General features: G+C 43.0%; 1 protein-coding gene across 5 annotated transcripts in view; it reads right to left on the bottom strand.

The window, feature by feature from the left end:
• The window catches only part of dnm2a (dynamin 2a), a 68,657-nt gene that overhangs the window by 29,996 nt on the left and 26,161 nt on the right, over nucleotides 1–12,500 (bottom strand). For 3 of the 5 annotated variants that reach the window (XM_037542510.1, XM_037542507.1, XM_037542503.1), the window contains exons 8-12: nucleotides 12,150–12,285; nucleotides 10,833–10,900; nucleotides 8,096–8,234; nucleotides 3,401–3,487; nucleotides 2,477–2,547 (exon numbers count right to left, since the gene is read on the bottom strand). In XM_037542510.1, coding sequence (XP_037398407.1) covers nucleotides 2,477–2,547; nucleotides 3,401–3,487; nucleotides 8,096–8,234; nucleotides 10,833–10,900; nucleotides 12,150–12,285 — 501 coding nt within the window. Of the gene's footprint in view, nucleotides 1–2,476; nucleotides 2,548–3,400; nucleotides 3,488–6,677; nucleotides 6,817–8,095; nucleotides 8,235–10,832; nucleotides 10,901–12,149; nucleotides 12,286–12,500 lie in introns of all 5 variants that reach the window. The other 2 variants (XM_037542509.1, XM_037542505.1) reach the window with 1 other exon arrangement.

Genomic DNA, 12,500 nt, shown 5'->3' on the forward strand with positions numbered 1-12,500 from the left:
CTTTCTTTCTGTACATAAATCTCTGTCTATTCATTTTCAGTATTATTCCATATACTATATACTCCATGCATAAAGCTCTACTGTCACTGCTTTGGGTATTTATTACAACTCACACCAACAAAGCTATCTAAATTTGAGATGCTTATTAAATAGAAAATGAGGGAGATGGACAGGCAGACAGGAAAACAAGGAAGAAACAAAAAAAGAAGTTAATTCTACACATTCTTCCTTTTTTCTGTTTTGCAAAAAGATAAAACCACAACAGTTTGTAGCGCAAGCTAAATCTGAGACTGTTTCATGCTGTGAACCAGCACTGCACGACTGAACACCAGTGACCAGTGCTGGTCAACTGGGTCACATGACCCAGGCTAAAGGAGGTGCGTGTAGGTGTGGATCTGCTCGCCCACCTGTTACTGCTGTACCCAGGAAGGGTACCGTCATCCAGCCTTCGGTGGTCAAGACTGAAAGGTGACGTCACGAAAACCGTTAACATGGCTAGTGTGAGCGACGGTAGCACTCACTGCATGCGCACAGGGACACATGCACAGAGAGCGGGGTCAAACAGGTCCTTGGGGTCACACCCACGCAGGCTCAGTGCCAAATCAAATGTCATGGAGCCACCTGTACTTTACATGCAACCAGCAACTTCTGCTTATGCCTCTTCCCTATGCTTTGCTAACTGTGACTGAACACCATGCCAGGCACTCACTGCAACTGTTAGGTGCAGAAAATTATCAAAAAAAAAATGTTTTCATAATTACATTTATTTAGTTGTTATTCAGAGTGGTATGATGTAAAATGCTGTTTTCTAGAGAAACCTGCAGTCAGATTTGCAGTGGCGGTGATGGGAGCCAGATGTTTGAAGCATTTAGGGCCTGTGGAAGCTCCTTCACAGAAAGTTATTACATGAAATGTTGATGAACACACTTTCTGATGGCTGAGACATTGTAGTATGATAGTTTTGAGGTTCAATTTTGGCTTTAAATGTATTTTTAAACCCCATTCATGATGGAGATCTTCGTATTTCGATATTTTCGCATTTCGCCCTACTTTACCATAATCAATGGCTACATTCACAATACAAGCCTCATTGCTCAAATCCGATTTTTTGCTCAAATCTGATCTCTGACGCACAGGTTCACACTTGTTTAGGTAAGTACTTCAAATCGGTCATTAATGTAAATGAACCGGCGTCCTGAAATGCCCCACATGCGCACATCCTACTCAGTATCGTCAGGTCACGTCAATGAATCGCGTGCATCATCAGCAACAGACTAACAAGCAGAACGAGCCTTCGCTGTGAAGATAATTAACAGCTCTCAACTGTTCATTATTAAAGTGAGACGAAGGTGAAAAGGGCGAGATGTGTTGCTTTTCCACCGTTGCCAGGCTTTAACTTCTGTTCGGCGCTGCTGCCATGGTAATGTTGAATGATGGTGCATGCGCAGTGGAAAGAAGCACATGAATTCCTATCTGAGCGTCACATTAAGGTCACATGACCACAAATCGGATACATATCTGATCTAGTACCACAAAGTGACTCAGGGCAGATTTGAAAAGATCAGATTTGCGGGTCCACACAGCCCTGAAAGCATCAGATCTTAGTCACATTAGGGCAAAAGAAGGGATTTGTGCTACTTCAACCCGGTAATGTGAATGTAGCTAATATTACAAATTAAAACTCAGGAGGATTACTGTCAATTTGAATAGTAAATAAAATATATTTGTGTCTTAGACATTGTGATCCCTGGTTCCCACTATTGTAAAGAAATTTGATTCATTAAGATTCTCTACAACAAAGCATTTCACATCAAAACATGAACGGCTTTGTTTACATTTCAATGATTAAAAGTATGTAGCAATCGTGAAAAATGGGTGGATTTCCCAAAAATGACCCTAACCCTACCTTGACTACCCTTGTCATGCAAAGAAGTTCTTTAGAAACTAGTTCATTTTCATCAAAATCAAAAAGTTACTTCTTTTTCTTCTTCATTCATGCACTGCAGACCATGCAGGGGGTTAGCCTAGCATGGAGGACACTGCTCAATGGGTTTTCCCATGCGTATTTCAGATCTCTGCGTGAGAAACATGGAAGTGGTCAAGACAAGTGGTCTGACTCGTCTTGCTTAATTCCTTCAAAGGAAAACATCACGACAAGCCACCATGAGCTAACAACGAATAGAACTTCAGCAGGACCTACTCTTCTTCATGAAGTCATGCCAATTTCCTTCCTTTCAGCAACTGTGAAGTCAGGCTTGATATTTTTGGCTGAAGTACTGCTATAACGACATTTATTATGTTGGACCTCCTGCTCAAGCCATACACTACAAGAAGTAGTTTGGTTTAGAGGGCTAGTCCAGGCTACAAGCCACAGGCTACATTAGTATCAGCCTTTGAGACACATATGACCCCAGGATTAAGGCCTGGGGAACAAACGCTGGGGCAGTGGAGCAGATGAATATGTGGATTCACATACTTGGCAAATCCAATGAAGTCTTCATGGTTGGTGTTGATGTAGGACAGCTCAATGTCAATCAGCAACAGAACCTGAAGGAAGATTAAAGTGGAATTGAAAAGACATTCACAGTAGTATGCAAATGTGCCCTTTACAAATTACGCTTTGTTGATTTTTGAAATGAAACCGCACAGTTAAAGCACTGTTTATTTGATGAACCAATAACTCAGTGGTAAGCCAATATCAAAATGAAAAAAAGAAGGTAAAAAAACAAGCTAAACTATTTTTTGTGGTATCAACATTACAGAGTCAAAGTTGGCTGCACATTTCTGTATGATAGTACAATTAGAGGAAACTTGGAAACGTCCACAGACATGAGAGGACAATAACATGACAATGGAGTCTAAACGTGCAGCTGCAGTAACAGCATTGCCAATTGCCAAAATACTACCAATAAGAAAGCAGAGCGCACAATGAAATACATACATAAGTTAAAATGTAAATAAGTTAATAAAAGCTGTACTATTTTTTAACAACCTCAAAATTACAAACTGTATCTATCTCAACTTGATTTAAGATGACTACATTTGCTAAAATATAACTTTTGCAGTGTAGAAATTTCTCAATATTCCCCTCACAGTATTTAGTGGGCAATTCTAGTAGCTTTATCCTTAAAACTGTACAGTCGAAATACCACAATATATGCGAAAATAAACAATAATTATTGTAATTAATCAAGACCACTGCTTACTTTTGTTAAGTACTACACTTTATTTTAAGTGCTAATGATGACACATTGTGTTTAGTAAAGCTCTACTGAACAGAATTGCTGGTTTTGCTGTGGTATCAATATGAGGTATCCAGATGTGTGTCATTTCGCTGGTACCAAATACCAATACCAATATTACCAAATCGGTCAGACCCCAGTATGTAAGTATGTGTCACCTGGTCCTTGGTCTTGCCCTCTCTCTCTCTGACGTGTGTAGTGACTATTCTCTCGGTCTCCTCTCGAAGTCGGGGGTAGGAGCCCAGCTGTGAACACAAACACAATACTGCAGACTACAGCATATACTGCACGCATACACTCAGTGCTGAAGGCTGCAAGTCTGCAAAAGCTGACCACAACCACAAACAACCACAAGCATGTTCTCTTTCCCCTCAGGTCAGGACAGGTCAGAGTGAAAGCGTGAAAGAGGACACACTTGTGTTTGGCATAAACTGGTGGATTAAGCTTCCGTGCAAGTGTGGGTGTGTACATATACACACGCACGCATACAAAAGAGCAATCAGCCGGTAAAGCGCTCACCACCAGCTACGAAAGAATCGGCTCAGTTAATAGAAGTCACAGGACTGTATGTCTGAAACAAACTATACTAAACGAGGAATTTACATGTAAAATATGGAACAATATCACAGAAATAAATGAACACAACTTAAAATGAACCTAATTATCATATACAAAAAAAAAATCTATATTTGAGATGAACATCACAAATATAGTCTTCTGTAGCTGAGAGTGATGGCTGTGGTCAAGTTGCTGTTTCTGCCAGATGTTAGTGGCGTCAAAGGCAAATGCAGAGAGAGAGAGAGAGAGAGAGAGAGAGAGGAGAGAGAGAGAGAGAGAAGAGAGAGAGAGAGAGAGAGAGGGGAGAAAGAGAGAGAGAAAGAGAGAGAGAGAGAAAGAGAGAGAGAAAGAGAGAGAGAGAGATGTGTGTGACGGACAGTATGAGACCGAAAGAGAGACAGAGTGTTTGTAACAGTTGCAAGCTCAGATGTGTCCTGGTCCTGGGCGAAGTCCAGTACAGTTGGGTGATTTCCCTGTTCTGAAACCTACTAGACCTATGTAGCAAAGAATTTATTCAGATAACTTAAGCCAAAATAAAGGCCTGCCTAATAAGAGAAACCCTGACAGGGCTTGACTTTGAGCTCAAAGATGGATCCCACACATTTTTTTAAAATTCAGCATAATTCAATTGCTGAGATGTCCACAAATGAATTCAGTGTGGTTTGATGTGAAATGGGTCACTGTAGAGAAACTCTGCAGCCCAGATCTCTTTACAGCAGTGGTGATAACAAGGAATAAAATAAATAAATAAATAAATAAATCAAGCCAAAAGCTTCGCAAAACTATGTCTCAGGCATCAGGCATCATATTCATAACTGTTTTTGTGAGAAAAGCTTTCCATAAAGTAGGTTTCACAGGCACTGCAGTCTTTGGACGCCTGGTTCCCATCACTACTGCTGTGACTAATTCTGACTTGGTAGGTTTCAATAGTGCAAAGCATTTCACATCAATCCACTTTAAATTACCCTGTTTACAAGTTAAGCACTGAATGTGGAAATATTGAAAAAAATCAGCGGAATTCCCCTTTAAGTTACTTGGCTGAGAAAATTATGTTCTGTTAAATATATCCCCCACTGACTGCTGAGTTGAATCAGGTGAAAATAACCAATTTGTGCAGGACTAACGCTCCCCAAATCTGCACATGGACACCCTGCGCTAGTTTAAGACGAAAGGTTAAAAGGACAGTTGAAAAATAAATAAATAAATAAATAAATATATAAATAAATAGTAAAGGATGCAGTTCATCTCCCTTCCACAAGGTGGCAGGTGAGCCCTGTTGCTACGGAAACAGTGGCAACAGGAGCCTGGGGCAGTGAATAGAGCGGCACTGAGGTTCCCCCGTTGCTACGGCTACAGGTCTGCTGCTAACCAACCGGCAGACCAGCCTCTGGGGAGACGAGCTTTTCTGTCTCCAGCTGCTTCTCAAAAACACAAGCAGAGCTGTACTAAGGCTGCGCATCGCCAAGTAGCTCAAAGTATGATATTAATCATGTGGTCAGACATTTCACGACGCATCATGATACTGCAATAACAGTACTATTAGACTCCCTAGTGAACCCTATTAAACCTGGAGAGGTGAGCTTCAAACAGCATTGCTAATACAAAGTATTCTACAAAAGTCACAGCCCACTCTTCCTTTAATCCTTTTATACATTCACACATGCATGTTCCTTCTTTTCTACATTTATCATGTCCACCTTTTGTCTTGGTCACAGCTTCCATTCTTTACAGGAAACTTGAGTTTCAGTTTCTCAAAGAAATCTGCAACCTCCAAAGTTCAGTCTTAGAAGCTGGTTGCCTTTTCTGCTTGAGTTCTGGGGGTGGTCACTCCACTGCTCTGAAAAACACCTACAGCTTCTTTGTGTGATTAGCAAATTTTCTTATTTTGTCCATCTCCTTTTCTCAGTAAGGGCTTCTCGACAGCGACACATCCTTTCAGACCCATAATGAGGAGTCTTCTCACAGTGGAAGGACGGACAGAAACACTTTTCTTCTCTCACTCAAGATGAAAAAGCTATTTATCGGATGGCGACATCATTGGTGGTCTACTAGATGTTACTGGGTTGTTAGGAACCAAATTTTCTCCAATTCTCTCAACTTCACTCTCACCTACACAGTTTTCTTTGACCTTCCCCATCCCTACGCAGGTGGATTGTCTCATATGTAAACTCCTCAGAAATACTTGGAGAAAAATTACATAAATGAAAGAGTAGCCTCTCATTTTTGCACACTACACTATGGTACACTATGTGAATACTGCAGAAGCAAAAGCTACAGAAGAAACACTACAAGATTTACTGCTCTTCTGTAGTATCTACAGGCCTTAAACAGGCACATAATTCACACTGATGTAGCTATAGCAACAAATACAAGTATAACAATAAGTGAATGAACAAATAAACTAAAAGAATGAATGAATAATTAAATACTGATGCAAGTATCATCAGTTCTAGACATCTCCTCCCATACTTTAAATGAGTGTGGGTAAAGGCAGGCATGGAAAGAGTGAGAAGGGACAGAGGATAATAAACGAAAGGCTTCAGTGAGCTGGCAGGAGAATATAGCAGGAACGGGCAGGAGAAGGGACTTTCCACAAACGGTACAGATTCTTTTCCAGTGCAATCAGCATGTTATTGGGTGGGACTAAGGAGGACTCATGAGTCGTGACTGAATGGAGAAATGGCTGGGCATGAAACTGACCAAGCACAATCCAAACACTGAGGATGGGCATGGCTAAAAGGAGGGGCTTATCTTATACAAATGGGTGCTGATTGGGTGAGTGGGTGATATAAAAGAGGCGTGAGGCACGTAAATGCCACCAGGAAGGTGGGAAAGTCTTCCATTCCCTAATCCAGGTTTGCTTTCCCTCCTGGTTACCTTGTCAGCACACTTCCGGACGAGGGTGGTGAGCTCCGACACCACCATGTCGACGCACTTCAGACTGGGTGATTTGAGTTTGAGGATCTGCTTTTTCACGATGGCCTCAAAAGCAAGGTCGGGGGTGAACAACCCAGTTCTGAGGTGAGGGGTGCCAGGAATGAGGGATTGGGCAAAAAAAGAAACAGGAATAGAGACAGAGAGAGAAAGAGTACAACAGGGAAGAGTAAAGAAAAGAAGACTTTGTTTAGTTAGTTAATCACCTCTAATCTATAAACACACATCCATGTCAGTCAAAAACGGGGGCAGGCAGTGGTTCACACATCCATACGCTGAGTTTTACTGGCTGAAAAGGCCTTTGGCATCCACTCCACCATTAGCGCTGCAAGCCTATAGACTGGTCAACTAACTCTTCTAATGTTAAACAATTGATTTAATGTCTCCTTTGCTTTCTCACCTGTTGCTGATGCTATAAGTGATTTCTTGAGTTAGGGCAAAATGAAACAATATAAACAATCATGCTCCCCATGTTTGCTCCAGTACATTGAAATCTGTTGGAATCACTGTATCATACATTATACGCTCATTTTACTCATCCGCCATCCTGAAACTCAATATGAGAGCAAGATTGTAAAACAAATATTTATATTACAGTATAAAGCACCAAGTATGATGGATGTGCACTTAACTAGCACCAGTAATACAGTTCTGAACGAGTAATCACCAAAATCATAATTTGAAAGAATGAAATTGTCAAATTGCAGGAGGTGCAATTTCAATTACATCCAACATTATTCGAATGTAAAAGTGACCGTGAAACGCAATAAAAAGTTGATGTAAGTTGCAGTAATACAATGAGTCATCTTTTGTGCCTTCCTTTAGTTTTTCCAAAATATTCCCACCTCTGCCTCACATTGGATGTCAGTATGGCGAATGTATGAAATGAGTGCATAAAGCTTTATAGGCTGCTTTTCCTACATAAACAGTGCAGCATCGATAAAAATCCACATCTACATTTCTTATATAAATCAAAATGAACATTTTCTCTGACCAGTCATTGCTGCCCTATCCACCAGACCCTCCACACCCACCTACAAGTTCAGCAAGATGTGCCCCAGCAGCCTGCCCCCCTTTTTGGATCTGAAACAAGTGGGTTTCCTCTGCACAAGACCACCACAACACCCCACCACACGACAGCAGGACCTGAGCACAGGGTGGCCGGCAAGCTGAGGGGTCACACCGACACAACTGTATCTACATCTATCACTCTTGCAGTCCAGAGTCTATTTTCAACTCCCCCTCTCTATTGTGCCTTGAAGGCAGGCTGCAGAGACACTTCATCTGGCCTGCTTTCAGGGCAGTGTGACCCCAGGAAGAACGGCCCACCCCTGTGGCCGGGCCAGGGGGCACTGCAGTACCTTGTTGGTGCACTGCCTGACCGTGTTGATGAGCTCCTGAATGACCAGATCGATACATTTGAGACACGGCTCTTTCAGCTTTACGACCTGCTTTTTCACGATAGCCTCAAACGCCAGGTCTGGAGTGAACAGGCCAGTTCTGAGAACATACAGGAAGACACACAGCCCGGATGACAAAAAATGCACAGAGACAGACGTACAGACGGGGGGAACACAGACAGACACACAGAAAGCAAAGAAAGAAAGGATGAAAGAAAAGGACAAAGAGAAAGAGGAAAGACAGAGGAGCATAAAGACAGACAAGTAATAGAGAGATAGGCAAAGAAAAGGTACTGAGACATAAACAAATAGATGAAGGAAAGCAGTAGAAAAAATAGACAGACAGGTCGGAAGAAAGCAGAGAAATGAAGAGTAAACAGCAAATAAAGAAAACATTTAGTAGCAGCAAACAGAAAAAAAATGGCCCAAAAAAAAAAAAAAAAAAGCAAAAAGTGAGAAACGGAAGCAAAAAGGTGAAAAGACTGTGGCAAAGCACACGAAAGAGAAGAAAAGTGGGAGACAGAGGGAAGCAAAGTGAGAGCATGACGAGAGTGAGAAGTGAGGAGAGAAAAGAGGAAAATGAAACAGGTTTAGCTGCTGTCAGTACAACAAAACAAACAACAAGGATGAGAGGGTTCAGGCTCTGTGGGAGAAAGCTGATTAGACAGTTCAGATACGCCTCAGAGCGATACACAGTGAGTGAGTGAGTGAGTGAGTGAGTTAGTGAAAAATAGATGAGAGAGAGAGAGAGAAGGAGAGAGAGAGAGAAGGAGAGAGAGAGAGAAGGAGAGAGAGAGAGAAGGAGAGAGAGAAGAGAGAGAGAAGGAGAGAGAGAGAGAGAGAGAGAGAGAGAGATAGAGAGAAGGAGAGAGAGAGAGAGAGAGAGAGGAGAGAGAGAGAGAAGGAGAGAGAGAAGGAAGAGAGAGAGAGAGAGAGAGAGAGAGAGAGAGAGAGAGAGAGAGAGAGAGAGAGAGAGAAGAGAGAGAGAGAGAAGGAGAGAGAGAAGGAGAGAGAGAGAGAGGAGAGAGAGAAGGAGAGAGAGAGAGAGAGAGAGAGAAGAGAGAGAGAGAGAGAGAGAGAGAGAGGAGAGAGAGAGAGAGAGAGAGAGAGAGAGAGAGAGAGAGAGAGAAGGAGAGAGAGAGAGAGAGAGAGAAGGAGAGAAGGAGAGAGAGAGAGAGAGAGAGAGAGAGAGAGAGAGAAGGAGAGAGAGAGAGAGAGAAGAGAGAGAGAGAGAGAGAGAGAGAGAGAGAGAGAGAGAAGGAGAGAGAGAGAGAGAGAGAGAGAGAGAGAGAGAGAGAGAGAGAAGGAGAGAGAGAGAGAGAGAGGAGAGAGAGAGAGAGAGAGAGAGAGAAGAGAGAGAGAGAAGGAGAGAGAGAGAGAGAGAGAGAGAGAGAGAGAGAGAGAGAGAGAAGGAGAGAGAGAGAGAGAAGAGAGAGAGAGGAGAGAGAGAGAGAGAGAAGGAGAGAGAGAGAGGAGAGAAGGAGAGAGAGAGAGAGAGAGAGAAGGAGAGAGAGAGAGAAGGAGAGAGAGAAGGAGAGAGAGAGAGAGAGGAGAGAGAGAGAGAGAGAGAGAGAGAGAGAGAGAGAGAGAGAGAGAGAGAAGGAGAGAAGGAGAGAGAGAGAGAGAGAGAGAGAGAGAGAGGAGAGAGAGAGAGAGAGAGAAGGAGAGAAGGAGAGAGAGAGAGAGAGAGGAGAGAGAGAGAGAGAGAAGGAGAGAGAGAGAGAAGGAGAGAGAGAGAGAGAGAGAGAGAAGGAGAGAGAGAAGGAGAGAGAGAGAGAGAGAGAGAGAGAGAGAGAGAGAGAGAGAAGGAGAGAGAGAGAGAGAGAGAGAGAGAGAGAGAGAGAGAGAGAGAGAGAGAGAAGGAGAGAGAGAGAGAGAAGGAGAGAGAGAAGGAGAGAGAGAGAGAGAGAAGGAGAGAGAGAGAAGGAGAGAAGGAGAGAGAGAGAGAGAGAGAGAAGGAGAGAGAGAGAGAGAGAGAAGGAGAGAGAGAGAGAGAGAGAGAGAGAGAGAGAGAGAGAGAAGGAGAGAGAGAGAGAAGGAGAGAGAGAGAGAGAGAGAGAGAGAGAGAGAGAGAGAAGGAGAGAGAGAGAGAGAGAGAGAGAGAGAGAGAGAGAGAGAGAGAAGGAGAGAGAGAGAGAGAGAGAGAAGGAGAGAGAGAGAGAAGGAGAGAGAGAAGGAGAGAGAGAGAGAGAGAAGGAGAGAGAGAGAGAGAGAGGAGAGAGAAGGAGAGAGAGAGAGAGAGAGAGAGAGAGAGAGAGAGAGAGAGAGAGAGAGAGAGAGAGAGAGAGAGAGAGAGAGAAAAGAGAGAGAGAGAGAGAAGGAGAGAGAGACAGAGAGAAGGAGAGAGAGAGAGAAGGAGAGAGAGAAGAGAGGGGAGAGAGAGAGGAGAGAGAGGTTAGAGAGGAGAGAGAGGAGAGAGAGAGAGAGAGAGAGAGAGAGAGAGAGAGAGAGAGAGAGAGAGAGAGAGAGAGAGAGAGAGACAGGAAAAAGAGATAGACAGGCAGAGACACAGAGTAATATTGAGCTACTGTGTGAGTGTGAAAATACGAAAAGGGGCAACAATAGTGAGACGAGAGAGTGTGAGAGTGGACTAGAATGTGTGTGTATGTGAGCAACAGGTGGAAGATCGTGGTGGTCCCGCCAGCCAGCAGCCCCCGCAGGGCAGCTAAGTGCAGGCCATCATTGAGGCTCCACTTGCCTGACACCATGGACGTTCTTGATGGCATGACTGATCTCTCGCCGCAGCTCCTTCTCGTCAAACACAATCTGAGAGAGAGAGAGAGAGAGAGAGAGAGAGAGAGAGAGAGAGAGAGAGAGAGAGAGAGAGAGAGAGAGAGCGAGAGCGAGAGAGAGAGCGAGAGCGAGAGAGTGTATGTGTGTAAGTGTGAGAGAGACTCTTTTTGATAGGATTTGACTCCAGCATGGTTGTGGTATTTAGCTCAGTGTGACTCAAACACAGGGACACTGTTATAACCTTTGAGAAAACGTGCTACATCCTAGGAGCTTTCTAAATAAAGTGCACTGCCACCGTATCACCTGTGCTGATTTAACAGAGACAAAAAAAAATGACTTCAACAAAGACCACATGCTTTCGTTCCGCTGAGTTGAAGTAAAACACCCACTGTTTAAAAATATTACATCCAGACAAATCTGAAATGACCTGTCTGGATGTGTGATATTTTCTTTGATGTAGCACTGCAAACTAGCTATTCAGGCAGGATGAATTCAAACAGAATTTTACAGGCGTAGAATTCTTGCTGATATTTCTGAACGAGTAGCTAAATACTTGCTCTCAGCATCACCTTTGAAAAACCATAAGAGTTGAAGCTTGTTTTATTTGTCCCGATACGAAGGAGTAGATATGCTTCCATTTTAATCGATGTTTCAGGTCGCATTGGCAGCTCTAGATGTATGTGTCACAAATTGCCATGTGTTAATGACAACTGCTCCGTTAGGCATTTAGGCTCATTGAATTTAATGCAGTTTAGGCTACAGTTGTGGTTTAAAAAGCTTTAAAATATGAAATCAAAAATTGCCAATGAAACAAATTATTCAGGTCAGTCTTCTGAGTAAATTTTACACTACATGGACCTGCATTTGTCAATATTACAGCAGTTTTACCTCCTGTAAAATGAACTGTAAAAATAACCTCAGGCTATACCAATTCTATAAGAACTGACACGTGGGCTTTCATGCCCTTCTTAACTCTGAGCAACTCAATGAAGGCCTAAATGAAGTCGACTGGCATTGTCAAAAATCTTAAAGGCCAATGTAGCTTTAGGTACAGTAGCCATAGTAATTCTCAAGCCCAGGGTACATGGACAGACACAAGCCAGCTTTCTTTACCTTTTTGGTGTGACATGCGCATATCCATACCATTCATGCAGTGTTATGCTGCGCCACCTGATCATTAACATTATAGGCATGCAACGTTACTTCCAGGACAACACTTAGTACTTCTCAAAGCCAATTTAATCTGAACAGTATTGGAAGTTGAACAGAACTCGCCGTTTACCTTGACCAACTCGAAGGGGAATCGCTCATGGAAGATGCGGTTGATCCTGGCACCGCCGGACAGCTCCACAGTGTCCACCTGATCTCCTGAGCCCTCAATACACTTTTCAAAGTCCACCCCAAACTGCTGCACCATCCTGCCAAGTGAAAGCATCACAGAAGCATTCACAACCCCATTCACAGCTACAAATGTATTTCTCACCATTCATATTCATGTTGTAGACTGCATGTACATAGAAGACATTAAGACAAATTCTAACCAAGCACTCCTCTTTAAACCAAGCGTCAGTCCTAGAAAGATGTCAATCTGACCAGCTTCGGTTACCAGATACCAACAACTACTGTACTACTA

Source organism: Pygocentrus nattereri, chromosome 1 (genome assembly GCF_015220715.1).
Source record: "Pygocentrus nattereri isolate fPygNat1 chromosome 1, fPygNat1.pri, whole genome shotgun sequence".
Taxonomy (NCBI): domain Eukaryota; kingdom Metazoa; phylum Chordata; class Actinopteri; order Characiformes; family Serrasalmidae; genus Pygocentrus; species Pygocentrus nattereri.